At 63.3% G+C, this 25,751-nt stretch overlaps 2 protein-coding genes across 3 annotated transcripts in view; one reads left to right on the top strand and one right to left on the bottom strand.

Annotated features, from left to right (window-relative positions):
* The window catches only part of LOC105811241 (chromosome unknown open reading frame, human C19orf26), a 6,284-nt gene extending 4,151 nt beyond the window's left edge, over nucleotides 1–2,133 (top strand). Inside the window, exons 8-9 of the mRNA XM_012645381.1 lie at nucleotides 71–251; nucleotides 1,170–2,133. Coding sequence (XP_012500835.1) covers nucleotides 71–251; nucleotides 1,170–2,133 — 1,145 coding nt within the window. The remainder of the gene's footprint in view (nucleotides 1–70; nucleotides 252–1,169) is intronic.
* Nucleotides 2,134–2,830: 697 nt separating this feature from the next.
* Nucleotides 2,831–24,391, bottom strand: STK11 (serine/threonine kinase 11). 2 transcript variants are annotated; one of them, XM_012645486.1, is made up of 10 exons: nucleotides 23,364–24,391; nucleotides 12,301–12,384; nucleotides 11,401–11,490; nucleotides 10,749–10,881; nucleotides 10,534–10,670; nucleotides 9,923–10,095; nucleotides 9,407–9,464; nucleotides 7,950–8,143; nucleotides 5,067–5,282; nucleotides 2,831–3,752 (listed from the first exon to the last, which is right to left on the bottom strand). In XM_012645486.1, exons 1-9 carry the CDS (start codon nucleotides 23,651–23,653, stop codon nucleotides 5,083–5,085), a joined length of 1,359 nt encoding a protein of 452 aa, XP_012500940.1. In that variant the 5' UTR covers nucleotides 23,654–24,391; the 3' UTR covers nucleotides 2,831–3,752; nucleotides 5,067–5,082. The 2 variants fall into 2 exon arrangements, with proteins under 2 accessions (XP_012500940.1, XP_012500941.1); XM_012645487.1 differs by having other exon boundaries at nucleotides 9,923–10,050; nucleotides 23,364–24,072.
* Between the last annotated feature and the right edge of the window lie 1,360 nt (nucleotides 24,392–25,751).

Here is a 25,751-nt window from a genome sequence, read left to right as displayed (position 1 = left end):
TGTGTGTGTGTGTGTGTGTGTGTGTGTGTGTGGTGGGCAGAGACAGCCTGACGAGCCTTCCCCTGCGCAGGTTCCCCCAAGCGGCATCACTTCCAGCGGCAGCGGGCAGCCAGCGAGAGCATGGAGCAAGAGGGGGACACCCCCCATGCCGACTTCATCCAGTACATCGCCCGTGCAGGCGACGCAGTGGCCTTCCCGACCCCCCGCCCCTTTCTGGCCAGCCCCACCAGCCCGCCCCCCGCTCTCGGCAGGTATTTTTCAGTAGATAGAGGTGCTAGGGGTGGACCTGTGGGCCCCTGCCCCACTCTACCCGCCCTAGGCAACCCAGGGAGCACTCTCCCGACCCTGAGGACACGAGTTCGCCTCCCTCCAGCAGCAAGGCCCCTCCCAGAGGCTGATTCTCTGGGGCCACCTCTCCAGCATGGACTGGGTAAGGGTAGGGGGGTGGGTGAGGGCCCCAAAGATGGCTCCAGGTTCCCTAAGACAGGACACCTGCTCAGGCAGTGCCGCCGGGGGTATATGCCCAGCCTGGTACTGCCGCTTCCTGGTGGAGTCCCAGGCTTGAAGGGCTCTGCCGTGGTGCCAGGCCCTCTCCCACCTACTCCTGAGGGCTGGGCAGTCCTTTCTCAAAAACTGTTGTGACTGTCTGTGCCCACTCCCCCAACTCCCAGGGCCCACGTTAGTGGGATGAGGGACGGAACCCAGGGAGCAGAGCAGGGTTCCTTGGGCAGCTGCTAGTCTGGGTGGATAGTCCTTCCTTTTGTGTGTCACCCTCCTGTTCCTTATGCATGGTGGGCGGGTGAAGAGCCCTACCTGCCCTGGAGTAGAGGCTGAGCTGGACCCAACCTGGTCCACTGAAAGGCTGGGGAGAAGGAGACCCACAAGAGAGGAGTGTTACCTCCTCCAGGGGGCCCCTTCCCAGAAAGGCCGGGCACCTGCAGTTTCCCCAGGTGCTTGGATCAGACTTCAAGGGACACCCTAGTTGAAAAGCAGGCGCCAGGGCTCAGCGCTAATCCAAAAAGCATGCCCTGCAAAATGGATAGACCCCATTTTAAAGCCCTCGTCTCCTGGGTCCTGGCCAAGTCCTAAGGGTCCCAGCAGAGGGGTGGCCGACCGGAAAGGGGGCGCGGGGCTCTGCGGGGCTCTGACAGCCACGGCCTGGCTTGCAGGCTAGAGGCAGCTGAGTCAGCGGGAGAAGCGAGCCCCGAATCCCCCCCGGAGCGCGGCGGCGGCGCAGGGCCTGAGCACCACCAGCAGCAGCCGGAGCCAGAGCTGGAAGCCGAGCGGGACTCGGGCCCTGAGCAGGCCCAGACCAGCTACCGCGACCTGTGGAGCCTTCGTGCCTCGCTCGAGCTGCACGCGGCCGCCTCGGACCACAGCAGCAGCGGCAACGACCGCGACTCGGTGCGCAGCGGCGACAGCTCGGGCTCAGGTTCCGGGGGCGCGGCGCCCGCCTTCCCGCCGCCGTCGCCGCCCGCGCCGCGGCCCAAGGATGGCGAGGCGCGCCGGCTGCTGCAGATGGACAGCGGCTACGCCAGCATCGAGGGCCGCGGCGCGGGCGACGACGTCGAGCCGCCCGCCATGCCCACCCGGCCCCGCAGCCCGCGCGCCTGGCCCCGCCGTCCGCGCCGCGACTATAGCATTGACGAGAAGACTGACGCGCTCTTCCACGAGTTCCTGCGCCACGACCCGCACTTCGACGACGCGCCGCCCTCCGCCGCGCGCCACCGCGCACGTGCTCACCCGCACCCACGCAAGCAGTGGCAGCGCGGCCGGCAGCACAGCGACCCAGGCGCGCGCGCGGCCCCGGCCCTGGCCGGCGCCCCGACCCCCGCCGTAGCCCGCCCCGCGCGTGCGCCTTTGCGCCGTGGCGACAGTGTGGACGGCCCGCCCGATGGCCGTGCGCTGGGCAGCGCCGGCGACGACCCCGCCATCCCCGTCATCGAGGAGGAGCCCGGCGGGGGCTGCCCCGGCTCGGGCCTATGCGTCGAGCCCCCGGGGGCGCTGCTGGACAAGCTGGCGGCCGGCCTCGAGGAGAGGCTGTTCCCGCTCCGCCTCGCCGAACCCGTCGTCGCCGCGGCCCCCGCGCTGGTCGCCGCCGCCCCCACGTCTCCCGACCACAGCCCGGCCTAAGCCCTGCGCCCCACGCCCACATCTTGGCAGCTTCTCTGGTGCCGCGCGGGGACTCAGCGGCGGGAGACACGCGGGGACGCGACGCCCGGCACGCATGCGCCGGGACCCCGGGCCCTTGGCGCACGCGCTCAGCTGCGGACGCGCCCTCACCGCCCTAGAGCGCCCGCGCGCAGCTCGCGCCGGCCCCCGAACGCACGCGCACGGTTAGGGCCCCCTCGCGCCCTGGAGGGGCGCAGGCCCCTGCGGGCGCTTCGCCAGGTACCCGAGGCGCGGGGGCCCCGGCTGGGAAGGAAGGACAGTGACAGGTCCTCACTCTGGGTGGAGGCACTGGTCTCTCGGTCGCGTGCGTGGGGCCTGCAGCCCGCCCCCGCAAGGACGTGAGGCGCATGCGCAAGCCCCGGGCCTGGCACCGTAGGCTGCTGCGGGTCGGAGAGGAGCCTGCCGCCCTGAAGCCGTTTACCTCACCGCGGCGTGTGCTCGCGGCAGCCCGCGCCCCTCCGAGCAATAACAGCGCCCGTCGCCGCCGCCTCAGCCCTGGACGCCGCTCCTCCCACCGCCTGGCCCCCTGGCCCTGTGTCTGTCGTGCCCCGCCGCTTCGCATGCGCTCGGTGCCTCCCTGTCGCCGCAGGAGCCGCCGGCACTCCTCAGTGTTTGAGACGCAAACAAAATCCGAAGGCCAAGGCGTCAAGTTTCCCAAGCTTTATTTATTGCCAAAAAAGGGGTGAGCCCTCGCCTGCGTCGCCCGTCCCGCCCTCGACGCTTCGTTCCCAGTCTGTACCATCCGGTGATGGAGTTTCTCGTTGTTTTTGTTTTCTGGTTGATTATAAATATTTACTGCATACTCTCGCTCCGGGTTTTCTCTGGGGACCCAAGAGCCCCTGGCCTTGGGGAAGAAAGGGCCCGGGGTTCGGCTGCAAGGCCCCAGGAAGGAGGCCGGAGACCTAGCTGTGCCTGCCGGCCCTGGCCCAGGTCCACCGTCCGCTAGCAGGACCCGCACACTCTCTGCCGGAGGCACCGGGCCAGCCCGTGCGTGGGGAACAAGGGTCCCCCACCTGACTGCCCCTTGTGCCACCCGACAAGTCCCAAACACCCCTCACGACCACAGCTCAAATCCACCTGTTTTATTTTTTCTTAAAAAAAAAAAAAAATGGAACCAACCAAACAACAAAAACAAGGCAGCCACTTGGCTCCGTCTGGGCGGTTCTGCATGCATGGCGGTGACAGGAGGCCCCACACCGGCTTCTCTGTGGCTGTGGTCACTAGGTGTAGCGCCCTAGCGGTAGCAGTGAGACAGACCAGGGAGGGGCGGCGGAGGGCCAGTAGTCTAAACATAAAGTGCTTTGCGAAGGCCGGGCCTCTCCCTCCCCGCCCAAGAGGCTCTGCACAAGATTGCAAAGTCCACTGTCCACGGCCGTCGAGCAGTGCTGTGTGCAGACGGCGGAGGGGAGGGCTGGCCCGGTCCCTGCTGCTCCCCGATCTGGCCCTCCAGGAGGCTCCTGGTCCTGAGGAGCCGTGGGCACAGAGGCGTGGCGGCCTTCTCAGGCGGGCAGCGGCCGGAGTTGGCAGGCAGGAAGACTGAGGTGCCGGCCCGGGCACCGGTGGGGGCTCCTGGAGACAGGCTGCAGGCAGGAAGGAGGGTGGGGGTGGGTCACTCCAGGCATTCAGACCTCCCCATCTGAGAGGTGGGCCTTACCTACGGGCCTGCTGGCAGGGTGGGGAAACTGAGGTCCATATGGGGGGGGTGTGCCAGACTCTTTTTTTTTTTTGAGACAGAGTCTCACTCTGTTGCCCTGGCTAGAGTGCCGTGGCGTCAGCCTAACTCACAGCAACCTCAAACTCCTGGGCTCAAGCGATCCTCCTGCCTCAGCCTCCCGAGTAGCTGAGACTACAGGCATGCGCCACCATGCCCGGCTAATTTTTTCTATATATTTTTAGTTGGCCGATTAATTTCTTTCTAATTTTAGTAGAGGCGGGGTCTCGCTCTTGCTCAGGCTGGTCTCGAACTCCTAAGCTCAAACAATCCGCCCACCTCGGCCTCCCAGAGAGCTAGGATTACAGGCGTGAGCCACCGCGCCCGGTGGGTGCCAGACTCTTGTGCCCTCACTGGGTGGGAGGCACCAGGGAAGGCCACCTTTGAGCTACTCCCGAGGAAATTACGCGCAGCCTTCTTGCAGCAGGGCCTGGGCCTCCCCCGAAGCAGTTTCCCACCAGGCCTGGCTGGTTCTGATGCAGGCAGATAAGCACTAGGGGGGCAGCTGTGTGACTCAGGCAGTGACCCCAGCAGCCTGGGAGAGGGGATGTGGCTGGGCGGGGCCCTCACCCCGCTGCCCATATACTCAGGAGGAGACAGGGTCTCCAACAGCCCTGGGGCCTGCCTGCCCCCCATGCCAGGCTGGGGCAGAGGAGGGAGGTCCCCAGGGAAGGCCCAGGCAGCATCCAGGGTGACTCAGCCTCAGCCAGACCCCAGCAGATGGCCTGCTCCCCAGGGCCTCCCCACCACCCACCCACGCAGCTGCCTCAAAGTCTCTGGGCGGAGTCCAGCACAACCCTTTCCTGGGAGCAGCCCGGGGTGTGGGGCGCGGGTGGCTGGGCAAAGCACAGGTGCTGCTGCGGCTGGGATGGGTCCCCTGGGAGGCAGGCAGCCCACAACACCTCCAGGCCAGCTGGGTAGCTGGTGTCCTGTGCAAAGTGACCTCCTCTCATCCCAGACACTGCCATAACATGGGCTGCATGAGGATGGACTTAACCCCAGCAGGGCCCCACCCCACGGCTACACGGGCCTCAGTGACTGACATGTCAGCCCAGACCAGGCACTGTGAACAGTGGAACTGGCTGTGGCCACAGTGTGACTTTGCCTCCGCCAGCGGTCGTTGGCTGACGGCAACCAGTGGTGTCCGCACAACCCCCACCGGCCAGGCCCCACTATGTCCCACCTGCAGGTGGCCACCCTCACTGCTGCTTGCAGGCCGACAGCCGACGGATCTTGCTGCTGGCAGAGCAGGCCTTCCGGGCAGGGTTGGAGGCCCCGGCCCGGCACTCGGCCTTGGGTTTGGTGCTCAGCTGTGCCGACTCCGTGCCATTCATGCACACGGCCTTGGGCAGGCCCCGGCTCTGTCCGTTCTGACCAGCCTCCTCTTCCGGGACCTGTCCTAGAAGAAAAATGGCAAGTGTGGCCTGAGTGGGGGGCACCTCCGAAGGACCCCTGGGCCAGGGCTGCCTGACCCCAGCATGGGGACTCACCCTACACCTGCCCAGGCCGTGCCTGCCCCCTGACAGGCCCAGGTCCTCTCCCACTTGAAATGCCACCTCTTGGTAGCTCTGGGAGGACCTAGGGGCTGCATCTCCCACCGGCGGCCTGCAGGAGTGATCCCCTCCGCCCAGACTGCTGCACCTGCAGTGGCCCCCAGTGGGGTTCCCGTCCAGGGAGAGGGAGGCTGGCCGGAGTGGGCCCCAGCCCACGCTCACCCACCTGTCCTGCACACCTGTGCATCCTGGGAAACAGGAGCCTCAGCACTCACCTGTGAGGACACAGGAGGGCCAGGCTCCGGCCCGGTGTGCGAAACGCCAGCACAGGCCAACTGGGGACGAGGAGCTCAGCCTGCCAGCGGCCCCTAGGCCCCAGACCCTGCAGGCTGCAAACCCGCACCCTGTCCAGAGAACGCTGTCCTCACAAGGGTTCTGAAGCTCGCAGGAGACGGACAGCCCACTTGCCCTGCCCCCCACCGGGAGCCCATACTGCTCAGTCAGGGGAACAGTCACCGACTCCATGTCGGCCTGCTGTGCCCCTCGCAGACCTCCTAGCAGCTCTCAAGAGCCCAACTCAGAGCCCTGCCCCCCACAAAGGGGCCAGTGCCTGACTCAGTGGCTTCCAGCACTTTCTGTAACCCACCCAGGTGCATGGGAAGCCACTGGCTTTAGAAAGACACTTTGGTAAGATGCCCCATCTCCACTCTCAGGCCTGGGCTCACGGCCACTGAGTCTCCACTGAAGCAAGTGTGGGGGCCCCCTGCCCCAATCTGATGGGGCCGCCCGGACAGATGAGGGTCCCAGCAGGTCTCCATCCCAGTGGGCAGAACCCTTGGGACCTGCCTGCACAAGGGTACCACTCCCTCATCCTGCCCCAGACCTCTGCCCCGCTGGTGGCCTGGGACCCCACCCCGCAGGGAGCCGCTGGTGTGCAGGCCACTGGCCCCTGGGCAGCTATCCTGCTTCTGGCAGGGACCTTCCCAGCCCAGGGACAGGGCTTGGGCTCAGAGAGGCACTTCCCAGGCCTGTCCAGGGCAGCTGAAAGCATGACAGGGACTATCCACCCCAGTGCGTCCTAGGCCCCGCACTGGGCCACCCTTCTTGCCCTCCCTTGCCCATGTTTCTTTCCTGTCAGCCATGTGGGCTCAGCAGGGTCATGGGAAAGGCAGCCCAGCCTCCATCTCCTCCCTGGGCAGCTCAGGGCTCACACAGGCCCAGGACCCTCAGGAGGTGCGGCTCCTGGCCCAGGGGCCCCGGCATGCAAGGGCTGCTGTGGGGTCAGTGTGTGGTCCATGTCCTAGCAAATGCTCTGGGGCCCGGGGGGCTGGCCAGGTCTCCCATACCCACCCTGTCACAGGGCGCCACTGCTCAGAGAGGCAGAAAGCCTCAGACCAGATAGACAACAGGCACCGAGAGGGGTCTCAAGGTGAACACGCCTGGGGACGGCACCACCCTGCATGCCACACCTCCCAGAACACCCTGCGACCCCACAGGGAAGGGGCTGGGCTGAGGCCCCAGACATGGGTGCCCCAGCGGCACATCCGACAAGAGCCCCATGCTCTGCCTCGGGGCACAGCTGCCGAGAAGGGAGCCTCAGTAGGGACGGCAGTGCCAGGTGCTGCTGGGCCGCTGGGGGGGTGCCCTGCGGGGTGGGGCTGGCTGTACTGGGGAGGGGGAAGCTGGGCTCCCCAAGGGCCCCTGCTGTGCTGGGACCCTCCCCAGTCTGGCAGTTGTGCCCGTGTGCTGGGGGCCTGACCTCTTGCCCACCCACCTGCCCTGTGCCTGCCTCTGCAATAGTAAGGCAGAAGCCTTCCCAACCGGCGGCCCAGGCTGCAAGTACCACCTGCACACACAGTGGGCAAAGCTTTATCACAGCACCTGCACAAACCGACCTGGAGTGGACAGAACAAAACTGGGAGCTGAGGGAAGGGCTGGGCTGCCTGAGGAGGGCGGAGCAGGGGAGTGGGCGCCTGTGGCTGCCACTAGACTAAGGCCTGGCGCTCCTCCTCGGGCACCGAAGTGGTGCCGGCCACCCGGGCTTCCTCTCCAGGAAGGTCTGAGCACTGGCTCCGCTGGGCGCCTGGCTGCTCGCTAAGCCCTGCCTCAGCCGCCTCCTCGTCACCTGGGGAAGCAAGGGCGGTGGCGGTTAGCGCTGGCCGGCGGCCTCTGGGCAGCGGGGAGGGCGGGCCACTGGACCCTCCTTCAGGTCAATGTCTGAGGGGTCCCCCCTGCACCCCAGTTCTCACAGCCCGAGAGGAAAACAGCAGGAAGCCCCTGCCCCACGCCCTTCAAACTCCCCCATCTGCTCCTGCTGGAACCTGGGCCAGGAAGGGTGGCAGGAGGTACTGGGTGGGCTGTCTGGGGCTACATGTCCACGGACCCCCAAGTGTGAGTGGGCTGCACTCAGTGGAGGCCTTCAGGGAGTAGGATCTGCCGCCGGGAACAGCCCTGCCTGTGGCGGACAGGCAGGCGCTCTGCTCTGGGAGGACGTCCGGGCTGAGCCAGCGCGGCCAGGCGGGCAGAGGCTCCTCATGGCTCAGCGCACAGGGGAGCAGCCCCTGCCGACTCACCAGGCACCGTGAAGTCCTGAGTGTAGATGATGTCATCCTCGATATCAAAGAGGTCCTCGTCCTCGTCCTCGTCCCCGCCGTGCAGGTCCTCCAGGTATGGCACCACTGTCATACTGCGCCACCGGTCCTTGGTGTCTGGGCTGGGCGGGATGGGCACCGGTGCTTCGGCTGGCGGGTGTTTCTTCCGGAACCAGCTGCCAAGAGCCCAGCAGTGGCGAAGCCCATCGGCAAGGGCGTGGGGGGCTGGTGGGCAGGGCCCAGCAACTTGGCCACCACTGGGCCTGCCGTGTGCGCGGGACCTGAGGCCTGTGTAGTCCCCTGACGCTTCTCGCACCCCGTCCCATCTGCCACAGCTCTCCCAGAAGCAGGCAGGCCACCAGGGCATGGGACCAGAGCCCATGCCACGAGTGGCCTTGGGTACCCTACCTGGGCTCAGCTTGTGCCCTACCCTGTTGACCCAGCACAGATGGGGCCACACCAGCACGCTCGAGGCCCACGCAGCCCTTCCCTGCCCCTGCCCAGCCTAACGAGCTTTCTGTGCCCAACCCCTCAGCTCACCCACACCGGCTACCGGCTGCCACAGCAAAAGGCCATTCAGGGAGCCCCTTCCTGGGGAGCAGCCCACAGGTCACCCAGGTCTGCACCGCCCCCACCCCTCAGCTGTCAGGAGAGGCCTGAGACCCAGTGGACCCAGCTGCTGTCCCCACAAGCCTTGAAACATGCCACCATGATCCCTGGCCCACCCAGCCCAACCCACCATCCAGCCAGGGGGCAGCAGGTGGGGGGAGGAGGGGCTTTGGTGGCCACATTCCAGCCCAGGAAGCTGGCAGAAGACAGCCACCTTGCCCACCCACACCTCCTGGGGCTCCTGCTCCTGTGCTTGGACACCTGCCTGGGACTGAGCCAGCCACAGGCCACGAGTGATGCACTCCCTGGTGGTCCCACGTGGGACCCACTGTCCCAAGCCCAGGCCCTATCTGTTCCCAAGATACTCCTGGGAAAATTTCGTCAAATCCATGCCCTACTTGGCTGCCCCCAGCTTCCCATGGGCCCCCTGGTCCAAGTCAGCACCAGACGCCCTTGCTCACGGGCAGATAGCCGGGGCGGGGACACAGCACCCTGGGCGTCCTGGGCACGCGCTGCAGCAGGGAAGGCCCAGGAGGAAGGGAAGGGGTGAGGCTTCGCCTGCCTCTCCCGTGTGTCCCCAGGCTGGGGGAGGGATGGCACACACACCTCCACACCCAGACACCAGGCTCAACGGGCATTGACCCTGCTGGCCCCATAGACCTGCGGGCAATGCACACGGTCAGGGGACAGAGAGGGACGGGGGTCCGCACGTCCAGCCCTGCTGCACCCCCTCCGGCATCCCCATCAGACCCTGCTCTGGCATCCACTCAGCCCAGACGTCCATCTGGCTGGCCCCAGCCTCCCACGTGTCCGTGGGGTTGGCTGCTCACCTGTGCTGGCGGATCTGCCGTATGGAGAACCTCTTCGCGGGCTCGTACTCCAGCATCCCTGGACAGAGGCCGGAGAATCAGTCAGCGCCGGCACCAGGAGAGCCCCACCACCATCGCCCACCCACCTGCCCACCCCTGCCCTGCTAGAAACGACAAACGGGTGCCTGGATGGCAGCGTGTCAACCCGCCAAGCTCGCGTGTGCCCCACACACTGGGTGGGCACAGCCCGAGAGGCTGCACCCGTGCCTTGGCCGCCTCCAGGCTGGGGTGGGCCCCGCAGGCGCAGGTGAGGTGTAAACACTGCTGAGTGTGCGGAGGGCGGGTGGCCAGCGCCACCTGCTGCCCGCCTGGGAAATGCAGCAGGCAGAGGCCTGGCAGATCCCGCCCGGCTCCCTGGAGGATGCAGGGTTCAAATGGGGTGAACAAAGGGCCCAAACGCAGGCCAGGAACCAGCAAACCAGGCCCTGGTGGGCAGGAGGAACAATGCTGTTCACATGCACTGGGGGCCGGGCCTACCTTTCAGCAGGTCAGACAGCGGAGGGCCACAGTCCCCTGGGATGGCGTAGCTCCCCTTCCCGATGTTCTCAAACAGCTTGTAGATGTTGTCGCCTTCAAACGGGTACAGGCCCGTGGTAATGTTGTAGCTTCGTTTCCAGGGGAAGGAGGAGAGAGTATCGGGGTTGCGGCACCTTCGGAGCCCCAGCTCAGGCCTCAGGGACACAGCCCCTGGCTCAGCCACCAGTGCAGGGCTCTGTGGGCTCCGACAGGCTGCCTCACGTGGGTGGAGGTCGGGACTTGCCCCATGCAGAGAGTTGGGGGTGGGGAGCGTGGCCGGGGCCCACTGGGATAGGCCCTCCCTCAGGCTCTGGGACGAGGTGGAGGGGACAGCTGCACTGCTCTGTGAACGTGCCAACACGTCAGAGACTGCACCCTTTGAGAGGGTGAACCGTGCAGTGTGTGACTCATGTCTCCACGAGACTGATCATAGGCCCACATGTGGATGCCCCAGGGACAACTGGGCGAAGGGAGGTTCTGGACTCCTGGGCACCCCGCACCCCCGGGTCCCTTGAGGCTGTGCACGCTCAGGCGCTGGGGGGGCGGGGGGGACCAGGATCCAGAACACTTACAGCGTGACGCCCGCTGACCAGATGTCCACCTTGAAGCCAGAGAAGGTGTCCAGGCCATTGGCAATCTCAGGCGGCTGGAATGCCGGGGAGCCCTGGCTGGTCCGGCAGGTGTCGTCCACGGCAAACGGGTGCAGAGCCTGGGCAGGGCCACACGGTCGTCAGGGAGCGCCAGGAGGGCGCCTACCCCAGCGCCCCATGGCAATGGGAGCACCTACCTCAGCAACACCCAGGTCGGAGATCTTGAGTGTGCCACCTGTGGTGAGCAGCAGGTTACCCGGCTTGATGTCCTTGTGCACGATACCCTGGCTGTGCAGATACTCCAGGCCATCGATGAGCTGGCAGAAGTACCTGCAGGAGGCACGTGCACGTGACCACAGCTGGGATGCCCCTCCCGCTGCTGGCCTGCCCCGGGGTCTCCCCAAACCTCACAGGAGCCCCTTCTGCAGACACAGGGACCTCGAAGAGACAAGAGGAAAGGCCGGGCCCACCTGGGCCCCACAGGGCTGGAGTCACTCCCACCCAGGCCAGGAACCACAGGCTTCCCCGCTGACCTCACTCCACCACTCGTCCTCCACAGGCCCACTGCACCCCAACATCTTGCTAGACCAGGGAGCTCCCTCCCTGCCCCCAGGGAGCCCATGGGGCCAGCAAGCAGCTGTCAGGGGTTTCCTGCGGGAGGGAGCCCTTGGCCACGGGCAGCGGGGCCCACGGCAGGTGGCGCTGCAGCAGCTTGGCTGTGGATACCACAAACTGGGGCCCCCAAAACTCTACTTAAAAACATGAAGCTTTCATTTCAGTGATTATCAGAAAACCCAGCCGAACACGGGAGTGGATGCCCCAGCCTGGGGCACACCCCACAGCACTCACCCATGAGCCTGGCACACCGGGAACCGCTTCTCGGGGACACTGTCCAGCATCTCCTGCATGCCGCACACGCAGTACTCCATCACCATATACGTGCGTCGCTAAGGAAACCACGTGCGGCAGGCAGGACCCCACCTGCCCGCCCCCGCCACGGCTGGGTTGATGAAACGAGCCCCACACGCCAGGGCAGGGGGCACGGGATGGCGCCGGCCTCGCGCTGAGGCGGTCCAGGCCCCTTCGTGCCACACTCGAGGCCTTCTGCACTGCCCCCAGGCACAGCGCACACCCAGCAACCCCAGTGCAAATGCCACAGCCCATGGGGGAGGCCCTGGGAGGGTCGTCACAGGGCCAGTCTGTGCACACAGAGGACCAGAGCCCACCCTGCCCGGGAGACTCCCTGGAACAAAAGTCTGGGCCCCAGAGGGCACCACATTCCTGCAGGGTGATTCACTACCCCCACCCTCCCACGGGCAGAGGACAATGCCTCCAGATGCCCCCAAACAGGCTCAGGGGTCGATGTGGGACAGCCATGACCCACATGGTGAGCCCTTCGTGCCAGAGACCCAGGAACCTACCTCTGGGCTCTTACTCTGGGCCCGTGTGGAGGTGCTGGCTGTGGCACAGGGCACACGACCAACGTGACCTAGGAAACAGCACCGGTCTCATCTGGGAGGGGCCCAGAGCCCCGCGGCCCCAGAAGGCAGGTCTGGGATGGGCTGCAGAACAGCTGCAATCAGCTATTTCTGAGGAGCTGAGGGACGACGGCCACTGCTCCTGCATGTCCAGGTGTCGGGTCAGAAGGACTCGGAGTCCAAGCCCTTCCCACGAGGCCCTGCAGACAGGGCCACTCACGGGACAGACAGATGCCCCACCTGCCACAGGCCGTCACTTGGGAAAGGATATATTTTTTGCTTCTCCTCGTTGTATAGCACATCCACCAGCTGGATAACGTTTTTGTGCCGTAACCTCCTCAAGAGCTGAATCTCCCTGGAACAGGGAGTACAGGGTGTCAGCAGACCCCAGCGTCAGTGACGACAGCCCCCAGGGCCCTGCAACAGGCACAGCAGGAGCTGCGCCCCTGGGGACACAGGTTCATGCCACTGGGAGCGAAGCAACCGTTTCAGTTACCGGCGGGGGCCAGGAGGCCCAGGGAGGCTCTGCAGACAGCCCAGCGCCCTCTGGGCGGGCAGCTCTGCCAGGTAGGCAACACCTCCAGGCCCCGGGGAGGCCTTGGAGAGGGACAACACAATCTGGACACTCTCTACACTTTTTAACCAAGAATAGTTTCTTCATGAGGAGGCCACTGCCATGGCAGCACAGATGAAGCACCCACTGTGTGCGGGAGCCAGGGCTACGTGGGGGCCCCGGATGGGTCACCGCACAACTCGGCCAGGCCAGCCCCGCTCTGCACTCTCCCAGGACTCCCTCCTGCTCGACTCCTCCATGGGCCCTGCTCCCAGGGCACCCAGGACAGCCGAGGGTGAGCGGAGACACAGCCCACAGGAGAGGGTGCGGGAGGAAAAGCAGCACCAGAGATGGACGCTGCAGCGCCCCGGCCCGCCACGCACTGGCCACGCCTGCCACCTGTGACTAGGGCCAGTATGCAGGGCCCAGCAGGCTACACAGCACTTCCCACTTTGTGGCTGGCTGCCCTGACACAGATGCTTCATTTCTCCAAACAAAGTGACCAGCAGTAAAGTCCTTAAACTCAGTAGGCGGACAAGGAAACCAGCCAGCCATTCCTCCAAAGGTTAAAGACAACTTACTATGTGATCCAGCAATTCTACTCCCAAGTATGCACCCAAAGGACGAAATTATACGTCCACACAAAAACCTGTATGTGGATGTTCACAGCACCACCATCCACAACAGCCGGGAGGTGGAAACGGCCCAAGTGTCCGTGGACAGATGAAAAAAAACAACGTGGTGGATCCGCACACTGGACTATCACTCAGCCACGAAAAGGGACAAGGCTCTGACACAGGCCACAGCATGGATGGACCTTGAGGATATCGTGCTCAGTGAGAGACGCCAGACACAGAAGGACACATAGTGTGTGACTCCATTTATATGAAATGTCCAGAACAGGCAGAGCCACAGAGACAGGACGTGGATTTGTACTCACCAGGGGCTAGGGAGTGACTGCTGATGGGGATAGGGCTTCCTTTTAGGTATCCCTTCCTTTTAGGGACATTCTCCCTAGGGAGAATGTCCTAGAATTAGAGAGAGGTGGTGGTTGCATAACAGTGTGAATGTGCTAAACATGACTGAACTGTGGGCTATAAACAGGTGAGCTGTACAGTATGTGAATTGCAACTCAATGAAGATTTTTTTTTTTACAGTTGGGTCTCATTCTGTGGCCCAGACTGGAGAGTAGTGGCATGATCATAGCCCACTGCCGCCTCCAACTCATGGGGGCTCAAGCGATCCTCCTGCCTCAGCCTCCCGAGTAGCTGGGACTACAGGCAGGTGCCATCACACCCAGCTAATTTTTTGTAGAGACAGGGGTCTTGCTAAGTTGCCCAGGCGGTCTTGAACTCCTGGCCTCACGCAAATGCTCCAAATGTGCCTCCCAAAGTGCTGGGATGACAGGCGTGAGCCACTGCACCCAGCTAATTTTTTTTTTTTTTAATCTTCAACAGGAAGTCCAAGCGTGAAACAAAAAGCTGGGTGTGGGAGGGGTGTCCTTTCACTCAGCATGTCCCAGCCCCACCCTGTGGGCCGGGCCCCATGAGAAGGCCACCTCTTCCAGGAAGCCTGCTCTGACCACTGCCCCAGTGCACACAACTGTAGCCCCAACGCTGCTCAGCACTTGGTGCAACCTCAGAGGGAGGGGACAGGGCCCTGCTAGGGCCCAGCTGGGGCTGGGTGTGGATGAGCCAGGGGAGAGGAGGAGGAGGGAGAGGGAGGGGGTAATAGGAAGGGGGCACCGAGGGACACGGCCCCACAAAAGGCCACATCACAGCATGGCAGGTACCCAGGCTACAGGGGGACTCAAGGGACAGGCCGGACATGGCAACAGCTCCCTGGGGCCCACAGGGGCAGGCTCCCTCCTGCCTGCGAGGGCTGCTCCAGAGAGGGCATGGTGGGCCCGGGAGGCCCTGTCGGCTCAGCCCCAGTTCACCCTCCACCGCCCAGGGCTTCCTGTGGCCCTGAGAGCCACGGAGGAGGGTCTCAAGCCAATCCACGGCAGCACACGCTAGAGCCGTGGGAGGCAGGATGTGCCTTCGCTTCATAGAGGAGACGGCGGGGCAGGGCCAGGCTGCTGTGTCTTCTCATAGGGACGACCTCGAGCCACTGCCAGGCCCAAGGTGGACACTGAGGCCCCCACCCAGGAAGGTACTCCTTCCCCAGATGCCAGGGCTGAGAGAGGGGCCTAGACACAGCTGCCTGGTCTCACAGGCTCCTGTGCCCACCACCTCAGGGACGCCCAGGCCAGGGGAGGGGCAAAGGCCGGGCACTTGGACACGCAAGGCCATTAGTGCTGGACATCTGCATCGTGAAGGTGCATCAGCCCCTGCAGCTGGACGCTGAGGGCGAGCCTGCCCCTCACAGCCCCAACCCACCCCCTGACATGCCCCCTTCTCAGTGAGGTCCAGGGCAGTCACAGGACCCTAAGGGCCCACCCTGCCTGCCTCCCCAGCACCCCTGCCCAAGGCAGGGCCCAGCCCAACCCCACCCCAGGCTCCACGCACAACCCCAGCCACACGGAGGGGACAGTGAGGCCAACCCAGGGGCTCAACCCACGTGCAGCCTCCTCTGACACGGGGAGGGGAAAAGCCACCCCAGAGGCTCGTCCTCGGCAGGCTGCACCTGCACTAAAGGCGGGACCTCGGTCCCAGAACATCGCGGGGCTGGCCACGGCCCCGGGCTCAGCAAGCACCATCTGCCAGCACTGTGTCTGCTGCCCGAGCCCTTATTCTGCACTTGGGGAAACCAAGGCACAGAAGGAACTCCCTGCCCCCTGCCTTCACCATTCAGGCTGACTAGAGCCCCAAGCACAGGGCCTCCCCGGGGGTCCATGATGCAGGTTCCCAGGCCCTGTGCCGAAACAGCCTGGCCGGGAGGGGCCTTGGGAAATGCCGTCTCATGTGCCCCGCACCCCCCGCCCTGGATACACCCAGGGAAGCAGCAATGGGCATGGGGCCCCAGCACCCACGGGCTCCGCCCTGCTGAGGTCCAAGGGCCACACACACCTAGATCCACATGCTGAGATGGGGGTGGGGGGACCCCAAGTTACCATCAAGTACAACATGTACTATTTGGGTGACAGGGACACTAACAGCCCTGACTTCACCACTATCATTTCACCTATATAACCAAAACTACTTTTACCTCTAAACCTACTGAAATAAAAAATAAACGTAAAAAACCCAGATGCTGAGTGGGGAGAGAGGACAGAGTCCCAGGAGCTGGAGGCCACCTGGTCTACGTCACCTGCCCCTGGGAGTTTGTTCTGGTGTCTGGTGTGAACAGGACAGAAGTTAGTTTCTTTTTCAAATAATTAACTCAGGGTCTCCCCCAGGCACTAGGGACACTGGGGCCATCCTGGGCACTGCAGGTGCTGAGCGTCCCTGCCTCCACCACCCCCATGCCGGGAGCACCCCCCAGTCGTGACAACCACAGATGTCCCCAGACACTGCCCAAGTGACCCCTGCTTCCCTCCTGGAGCCCCACTACCCTGACCTCCAGTGCAGCCCCTGCCCCCGTCCCAGCCACTAGGTCACTCATGGGACGGTGTCTCCAGACATCCCTCTGGGCCAGGCGCTGGCTCCATGGCCTCTGCCCTGTCCAATGGCCACGTCCAGTGCAGTGACTCTGGCACTCCAAGGACGCTCCAGTCACTGGTGGCCCCACCCACCTTTAGGACCACCACTCTGTCCATGGAGTCACCTGATGACCCCCCCCCAGCTCCACCTACAAACACCCAGCGCTTCCCAGCAGCCCAGCACTCTCTCACAGGCGCCAAGCACCACCTGCCCCCCCAGCCCGAGCCTCCTGGCTTCCGGCCGACAGGCACCCACACGCCACTGCCACCTGCCCCACTCTGCTTCCCAAGGTGCCCAAGGACAAGCAGGAGACAGCCCAGCAAAGCAGTGTGAGGGCTTCTCTGTCCCCTCTGAGCTTCAGCAGGGCAGCCAGCCCTCACGCTGTCCTGGGGACCCAGGGGGTGAGTCCAACCACCCCTCCCCCAGCACCAGGTCAGGTCTCTCTGGTGCAGGCGCAGAGCCGGCTCCTCTCAGAGCCCGTTCTCCAGCACCTGCTGTTCACCCAACCAAATAAACACTCACTAAGCTCCTACCTGGGCCAGCAACCGGGGCTCAGAGACAGGCACAGGGCACCTGCCCTAGAGGACTGCACTGGGCGGCTTCAGTGTGTGCAAAGGAGCGTTCGGGACGCCTCACGGGAGAAGGGTGTGCGTGCATGTGGGATGCGAGCTTACCTATAATCAGCAGGTCCCTGGGACGCCACACGGACGCATACCCCAGCTCCAAACGAGACCAGAAACGACCAGCACAGACCAGCACCACCGCAGTCAGATTCCCAACGTGAACTGACTGCGGCTTCACAAGGTCAGAGCCCGAGCTCTGGAAACTTCCTCAGACCTCTCTCCACCCGGAGACAACTTCAGTACTTTTGACGGCACTAAAATGTCTGTTGACACAACAGGGCCCTGGATACATCCAGCCCCCGCCCCAGGACGGGGGGGACTATCTGGCCTCGGGTGGCCTGGACTCCGACAGCGCCAGCAAAACCGTGGCAGCTTCAAAGCTGACAGCAGGCACAGGGACCCCTCTACAAGCCGGGGTCCCTGGCAAGCTCACCCCAAAGTTCTAACAGGTTACAGCTCTGCATCCCCAGGCCCTGAGATAACACAGGACCAGACCTTCTGCCTCTCGCCACTGCTATTGGGCAAAACCACCCCCAAACGTTCTTTCTCTCCAAGAGAAGTTAACACCAGTGAACTCCAAGCAAAGGCAGACAACATGCCCTTTCCTCTGCAAATCAATAGCTTAATGCTCTCACTCTGACGTCAACAAACTCTCTTCTAAAAAAAATAAATAGAAAGGTCTGCACTCTGCAAATAGGCTAGTCTCCTTTAGCTCTGTGTTGATTACGCACTGGTTTCATTAAAGGGGACCAAAGCGCCCTGTGCAAACGTCCAGATCACAGCGTTTATACCAAGAGAGGACCGGATACGATGTCAAATTCTACAAGTGAGAAATCTTCCGGAGCCAGAGGGCAGGATTATGTGCAAAAGTGACGAGAGGAAGTAGCTGGAAGTGCAGGTTATAAAATCACACCTCTGACGTGATCTGGACTATGCAAAACAGAACTCACAGGAGGAGAACACCAGAACGTGGGGGTGTGTGCTGTGGGGGTCTGCACCAGCTTCTCTGTATTTTCAACGTTTCACACAGGGACTATATCTCTGGCCAGAAAAATGTTAGAAAAACAACATTTAAAGAAGGAAAACCTAAGCCCTCAGCAAGGACACAGGAAGCGCTTCTGAACAGAGAGGAAGCGGCGCCTTCCGGGTTCCCTGCCAGCCACTCAGGGAGGGACCACGGAGGGACACTGGGCTGCTCCTCACAGGGACCTGCCATGGGGCTACCAGGCAGGGTGGGCCGTGGAGGTGACTTGTTGATTAACCAGAGAGAAAACAGGAAGCAGAGTCATAAAAGCCACTCAAGCTTGCAGAAGGGCGGGGAGCAGCCACCACAGCCACCTAGAAACAAAACACTCAGGGAGGCGTGGAGTCCTGGGACCCCTGCCCTCCTGTGACCCTCCACACAGGAAGGAGCCACCGGGACAGCAGGTTCCTGGGCATGGTCCTGGCTCCAAGCAGGGACAGAGCAGGACCCTGCGGCCCAGTCTCTGCTGGTGCTTCTGCAGTAAGGCACAGGCTGTCCAGGCACCCGGGGGATGGAAGCCAGAGGAAGGCGGCTCAAAGTGCAGGTCAATAAAACATCTGTACGCACGTGTCACAGCAGCATGGTTTGTCTCCACCAAAGACAGAAACAGCCTAGGTGCCCATCAACACATGAGTGGATAAGCACACGCGGTGCATCCACGCACTGGAACATCACTCAGCCGCAAAAAGGGACGAGGCTCTGACACAGGCCGCCGCGTGGATGGACCTTGAGGACGTGTTCAGTGAGAGAGGCCAGACACAGGACACACAGTGTGAGACTCCATTTATATGAAACGTCCCCAACAGGCAGATCCACAGAGATGGGACGTGGATTTGTGGGTGCCAGGGGCTAGGCAGGAGTCAGGGTTCCCATGTGGGTGCTGAGAATGTTCTGGAACTAGACAGAGGTGATGGTTGCACAATTCTGTCCATGTACCGAATGACACTGAATTGTACATTTTAAAAAGATGAACTTTATGACATGTGAATTACATGCCAATGAAGTTGTTACAAAAAAAAATCAAGTCCGGTTCAGTTGACACAGTGGATGTGGATCCCGGCGGCTTCGCTGTGATTCCCTGACACCAGCTGCAGCCGGCACCCCAGACTCCTGGGTGAGGAATCGGCGTTCCACACCTGCCCTGGCCTGGCAAAGGTACCGAAAGCCCACTGTGCACCCAGCATGGCTGACTGCCCAGCCCAGACCTCCAGGCAACTGACCCGTCACCCCCCAGCCCCGGCTCCCACATCATCTCAGTCACGCCTCCGTCTGCCAAGGGACAAGCACACACGAGATGCACAAGGGTGATGGCCGGTGTGGGCGAGTGCAGGGGGACAAACCCTGGCCTCCTCTGGCGCCCGCCAGGCTGGGCCTCCCGGTGGAACCCCTCCCGACATGGCTGGAAGCTCACAAAGGCCGCCTGGGATGTCCTGTTTGCCAGGAGAACGAAAGCTGACAAAGTCCAGGGCTCTGGTTCTCAACACACTAAAATCTGAACCGTTTACCACCCAGATCCCAACGTCCCCCAGTCAAGGCACAGGCGGCGTCCGGCCTCACCCCGCACTTTACTGAGCTGCTGTCCACCTCCCAGCGAAATGTCAGATGGTCGCCCAGGGCCCCTGGTGGCAGCAGCACGGCCAGGGACGCTCTGGCTGCACAGAGGCACAGGCGTGAGCTATTACCGCCAGCCGCCAGACACTGAGGTTCTGGGAGCCGCCCCGAGGGCTGAGCATGTTACCCCACGTTACTTCCCCAAATGGCCAGGTGCGCCCATTATAAATGACACTTGACGCAGGTAAAGACGCATCCCTCGCCCCACAGAGAAAGGCTACAGAGCCGCCCTGAGCTCCGGCAGCCGTGGCTGGGCACTCTGGGCCGCTGAGGCTAGTGACCACCCTGAGCACCACAGGCCATCTCCACACCCGCTTATCAGACACACACACTCCCTGTGACCCAGAAACCCCACTTCTGGTGACACAGCTGTGCCCACCTGTCACGCAGCGTGTGCACAAACTCCCTGAAACAGCAAGTGTTCGGGCAACCCGTCGACAGCTGTCAGACAAACTGTAGCCAAGTCTCTGCAGAGCAAAGGCCTTGGGGTGCACTTCACGGATGGGGACAGTCCTCCTTTTGGCAAGAAGGCGGATCTGGCTCAGGCTGCAGGGGAGGGGTCAGAGAACTGCAGCCCAAAGCTGGGCCACGAGCACACAGGGATTTTTACATTTCTAAACAGTGGGGTGGTAGGGACATAAAACAGCAATATTTTGTGAGAGGTGACAATGATATGAAATTAAAGTTCCAGCATGCTCGAATGAGGTGCCATGGGACTGCAGCCACGCTGTCCAGTGGCGATGGCTACTGCTGCACCGTGACAGCAGGGTGGAAAAGCTGTGTACACAGCAGGCCGGGTGCATTTACTACCTGCCCACAGTAAGTGCTCATTGGTGAGAAAGGGGGGACATGCGTGTCCTGATGCTTTCTGGTACTTTCCTACTTCATAGTAAAAACAGTTAGTTTTCACCAGCGAGAGGTGACAAGGCAGACTGCCCGGCAGCCTTCCCGGGGAGGAAAAGGAGGGGCCGAGAGGCTGCCCGCTAGCTCACTCTGCCCCTGACAACCCCCTGGCAAAGGCCCGAAACATCACGCTCTCAGAAGACAGCTTCCCACACGTACTGGAGGGCCGGACTCCACTACGAGAGGGACAATTCAAGTTGAGTTTATTAAGCTTCTCATAGACAAAGGAGCCTTTTTCCCTGCAGCCGGCTGGCAGTGAGGCTGGCTAGTGGGCTGGATCTTGGGGCTTGGGAGTGGACACCCTGTTTTCCTTTTGAGAGCTTGCAGGCCCCACCTGCACCTCCTCAGGCCTCCAGTCAGGACTTGGGACAGCGGACGCCCAGCCCCCTGGGCAGGCGGGTCCACCCGGCAGCACCTGCTGGGGGCTGGTGAAGGAGGCGTGGTGGCTTCCAATTCACAGCTGCAAACCTCTGGGCCCCAAAGATGGGGACAGGACAACACAGGTTCCACCCTTCACTCCAAGGAGGGGCCTCCCAAGAGGCAAAGCCCTTGCACATGCAGAACTGAGCCACTGAAATCCAACGCCGTCCTCGAGCAAGAACCTAACCTATGGCTGATTTCAAGGTCTCGGGTGGTGGCGGCGCAGTCTAATGCAGGTTCCACCTACCACTCCACCCCCCTGGCCTCAGTTTCCCCTCTTGTTCTTCTGTTGGGCAGGGATGAGACTGGAGTCCTTAGAGCCCTTGGGCCTATCTCCGCCAACGTCCTCAGGGACCTCCCAGCAGCTTCCGGTGCTCACAGGAGGGCTAGGGACCTCCACTGACCATCCAGGAAACCCAGGGACTCAGACACTTGCTGTCCAGTTTTGTCCCAACGACAATGTCTGCGGTGAAGCGTCCTCGTGCTGACCTTGCATGCGCATTTGCCAAAACCCACACTGCATGTTCTGAGTGGTGCCTTCCTCATGGACACATCGTGCCCCCCCACGCAGCAGGCCCCCTGTGGACACATCCTCTCCGATGCCACAGGCCCCAGTGTCCGGGCACCACTGCTAGTGTGCACACTGAAACCCCTCGACTCTGCTGCTGCAAGGCGACCTGCTGGACGGATTTATCCCTGAAGACCCCCAGAGGACAGGGGGTCCCATGGCTTCCTCCTAGGCACTGGGAGCGCACGGCCACCGGGACTGGGGTGCTGACGGACAAGTCCCTCAGGGAGTGGCAGCGCACACACCGGGTGCACCGCCTAAGGGGCCAGAGGCGCACAGGGTGCCAGGGCAGCCCCATTGTCACCTAATCCGGCCATGCACCCCGAGGGCCCCCAGCTGGCTCCCCAGGCACCTCAGACGTGTCCTATCGGCACCAGAACACAACAGGCCAGAAGCTGACTCCACCCCAGCAGCTGGGGCCAGCAGGACCAGAGACCAGCTAACTGTTCCAAGCTAGGGGTGGGGGCCAAGGACCTGGGAGTTGAGGACGGCCATGCCACCAGCCAAGCACGAAGGGACGTGAGCAGCTCTTCCCAGACGGCACCCAGGAGGCAGAGCCCCCCCTCAGTGCCCACACAGCCAACAGAGGTCAAAAATCGGCAGCCCGTGGGCCACATCCTCCTTCACGTGCTTCTAGACTAATGAGAAAAGTGACTCAGAAGTCAGCATGCAAGCCTGGATTGCTGACTCCTAGGAGTGAGACTGTGGCTGCCTCTTGGGAGGGCACCTGCTGCCCCTGCACCCTTCACTCCCACCGTGCACCTGCTGCCCCCAGGACCAGCCCTGCCCAACCCACCCAACCCCCAGCTCACAGAGAACTGACCCACTGCCCTAAGACCCCTGGCCACGCCTCCCACGAGTGTCCACACTGGGCATTAAGACTTTAAAAACCCTCACAGGAACACATCCGCCTTCCCAGTTGGTCCCATTTTAAACCCGACTGTTGCGGCTCTAGACTGTTCTGGCTCCCAACGTGGTAACTTTGGAGCCTGTGTCACTCTGGTTTTGGCCCAGGTGGACGTCATGGCCCAAATGCCAGTCAGACTGAGTGAGAGTCCGCCAGGCCCCTGGGAAGGAGGAAAGCGAGAGCTGACTCGGGCAGCAGCCCCGTCCCAGGACCTCCTCCCAAGGTCACATCCATCCCTGCAGGGTGTCCCCGCCAGTTCCAGGTCTAGCCGAGTCGATAAGGTCCTTTCTTGGAAAAGGAAGGTGAAGTTTCAAAAGTTAAGAGGACTAAGAGAGCGGCAGGGGCCTGGGCAGGGCGGGTGCAGAGTGTCTGGCACCGATAAGGAAGGGGTACCCCCAGTGCCCTTGGGAGGAGCTTCTCAGCCTCAGATCCAGATGTGTCTGGGATGCCCAGGGGGGCGCCCAAAGAAGTGTGCTGAAAAAGTAAGGTCGTCCGCACCATGTGGGGATGGCAGCACAGAAAGCAGATTCCCCCCCTTAGGGAAGGGCGCCAGCGCCTGAGGCACGGACGGTTCCAGTGCCACAACCCAAGCCTGCCAGAAAGGGCTGCGTTTGCCTCCTGCTGACTGATAAGCCGGCGCAAACCATTATTTTTGGCAACCACAGGGTTCCCCTCCAACAGGATCAACAAATCACATTCCGCCTGGCCCTGGTAAGGGCCACACACTGCGCCGAAAACCTGCTGGCGGCGGAACACAAACTCTCAGGGCCCAAACACACAGGAGTTGGTTCCTCTGGGCAGCTATGTTCCCTGGACAGCTGGGAGGGCCAAGCGGAAGGACGCGGGTGGTGCAGGGGGGTGCTGCTACCCAGGCATGTCAGCCGGCGTCCAAGAGCCCAAACACACCCGCGCCCCGCGGCGGCGGCAACTGACCCCGGCTGGGTGAAAGTCCTCGTGCAGGTTTCCAACCACACTTCCCTTGGCATGGAGGACACGGGCGCTGGCGTGTCAGCTCACGTTTTAATAAGGGGAAGGAAGGGAGGAGAGAAGGAAGGACAGACAAAAGGAAGGAAAGGAAGGGAGGAAGGAAGAGCAAACAACCGGCCTGGTGCGGGGGCAAACCCCAGCAAGCCCCACTTACTTCTTCACGTTGGCCTCCCCGTTGGGGATCCTTCGCAACTTCTTCTTCTTGAGAATCTTCACCGCCCTCCGGCACAGCGTCTCCGAGTCCAGCACCTCCTTCACCTTGCCGTAGGAGCCCTCCCCTAGCAGGTCCCCCATCAGGTACTTGCCAATAAGCTTGGCCCGCTTGCGGCGGGGCTGGTAGATGACCTCCGTGGAGTCGATGCGGTGGATGAACGTGTCCATGCCCACCGACATCAGCTCGCCCTCCGTGAACACGCCCAGCTGCTGCGGGTCCACCACATCCATCCTGGACCCAGCGCCCTGGCGTCCCGCCGGCGAGCCCGTACCCAACCGGGGGCGAGCGGTTCTTCCTTGTGTCCCGACTTCCCTTCTCCAAAATTTTAAAAAGAAAAAAGAAAAAAAAGCCAACGAAAACCCCAAAAGGGAAAAAAACCCTTCTTCCAAAGGAAACGATTGTACTAAACGTCAGTTCGGGCTGCGAGCCCGGTGCAGGGCCTGCTGCGCCCGCAGGCGCCGGGCGTCCGGCTCAGTTCGGGTGCCGCCCGGCCTCGGGGCCTGGGAGCGGCCCGGCGGGGTCAGCTAGTCCACGGGGCCCTCGGGAGGCCGGCCGGGGCTCTTCGGTGCTAGGTCATCCTCCGGGGACCTCAGGCCCGCGGACAAGCACAGACACGGCCGGGCGAAGTCTCCTCCGGGCCGTCCATCCCCACCGGTCCGTGGCGCACGCCGAGGGGTCCGCGCGGCTCGCTGTCCCCCGGGACCCCCACACCTGGGGAAACAAACTTCGCTGGGAGCTCCTCCGGCGACGCCCCTGCGCTCCTGCCGCCCGTCCCGGGCGCGAGCGCTCAGCCGCCGCCGCCTATCCGGACGTCTCGGGGGACATCGCCCTCCCGCCAGCCGGGCGAGCACTCGAGAGGCTCGGGGCTTCCCGGGCGCGCCGCCGCCAACAGCTGCGCTCAGGGCCGGCCGCTCCGGGCGCCCACGAGAGCTCGAGCCGCGCGGCCTCCCCCGGCCGCGAGGCGCGGGGCGCCCCCAAAACCGGCCGGCGAGCCCCCGCCCCGCGAACGTCCGCCCGGGCTCGGCCCCGGCCCCGAGCGCACTCCGCGTCCGAGCCGCGGGCCGGCGGCGCGGCGGGGGCTCCGCGGGGTTCCGGGCGGCCGAGGCGGCGCAGGCCGCAGGCGCCGGGCCGGGGGTTCCCGAAGCTGCCGGGGCCCGGGCGGCGCGTCCCCCTCGCCGCGGCCGCCGCGCGTGTGGTGGAGGCGGAGCGGCGAGGGGGGCCCAGTCCATCCAATGCCGCGGCAGCAGCCGCCGGCGCCCGCCTTCCTGCCGCCGCCCAGCGCCTCACTCGCGGGCGCTCCGGGCTGCCTCCCCCTTCCGCGCCCGACACGCCGCCGCCATCTTGTTTACCTCCCTCCCCCTCCCTGCGCCGCTGCCGCCGCCGCACGCCCCGCTGCGGGGCACGCCCCCCAGTGTCGCCGACGTGCCCGCCCGTTCGCTGAGCCGGAAGGCCCCGCCCCCGAGGCCCGCCCCGAAGCCACCGATGATTGGACCATTTGGACCCGGGCGGGCGCCTTAGCGGGGATTGGTCAGCGTTCGGCCCCACCCGAGGGGCGGATACGGCTCGCTCATTGGTCTGCGGGGAAGCCCGTCACGGGGAGGGGGCGGGACGCGGGCGTGGGGAGGCGAGGCCATGGCAGTGACCTCGGAGGGGTTTGGGCTGGGGTCGGAGGTCACGGGCGCCAACGGCCTCTACGCAACGGCGGCGGGGTGGGCGCAGCCCTCGTGGGCCGGCACCGAGGCTCACGGGCCGGCGGGAGAAGCGGGCGCCTGCCAGGCCCCCTCACCCGAGTCCCCCTTTGGGGCGAGGTCAAGGGTCAAAAAGTAACCCAAAGTGGCCAATTCCAGGCAAAATCCTTATTTAAGCCTCTATCGGGCCGGCGTGGGAGAGAGAAGCGCTGGACTGTCTCTGCCCTAAAGGAGCTCACGGGCGAAACTCGGAACAGAGCTGGCACGGTCCCAGCAGAGTGCTTTTGGTGAAAAACAAGAGTTGCCAAAATATGGCTTGATAAAGGCCGAAATGCCTCTGTTCCCGTCCTGTCTTTTCCACCTTTCTCCTAGTTAGTACTGCGGGTCATTTTCGTAGAACAAACTGCTCGTCTCGCTGGAGCTCTGTCAGCTGCACCCGGCACAGGGAAAGCTACTTCCGAGTGTTTCAGGGGAGGAGACCCTTTAGGTGGGCAGCCCTTCGAAGTGCCCTGACCTCGGCTCCCCCGAATTCATCAGCATGGCACGTGAAGCTTCGGATATTTAAAACACTCGTCATCACAAGCATTGCTACCATTTGTGGTGTGCTAGCAGCACATCTGGCACTCTCAAACCCCATTTT

The sequence above is a fragment of the Propithecus coquereli genome, unplaced genomic scaffold, assembly GCF_000956105.1.
Source record: "Propithecus coquereli isolate 6110/MARCELLA unplaced genomic scaffold, Pcoq_1.0 Scaffold232, whole genome shotgun sequence".
NCBI lineage: Eukaryota > Metazoa > Chordata > Mammalia > Primates > Indriidae > Propithecus > Propithecus coquereli.
Note: the sequence above shows the minus strand (reverse complement) of the source record. Positions and strands in the feature narration are given on the sequence as shown.

Coding starts and splice junctions, on each gene's coding strand:
- STK11 (XM_012645486.1), bottom strand. CDS start 23,653: ATGGATGTGGTGGACCCGCAGCAGCTGGGCGTGTTCACGGAGGGCGAG. Junction 10,882..11,400: donor CCGGTGTGCCAGGCTCATGG/GTGAGTGCTGTG, acceptor TGCCTCCTGCAG/GTACTTCTGCCAGCTCATCG. Junction 9,465..9,922: donor GCTGTCTGACCTGCTGAAAG/GTAGGCCCGGCC, acceptor GCCTCTGTCCAG/GGATGCTGGAGTACGAGCCC.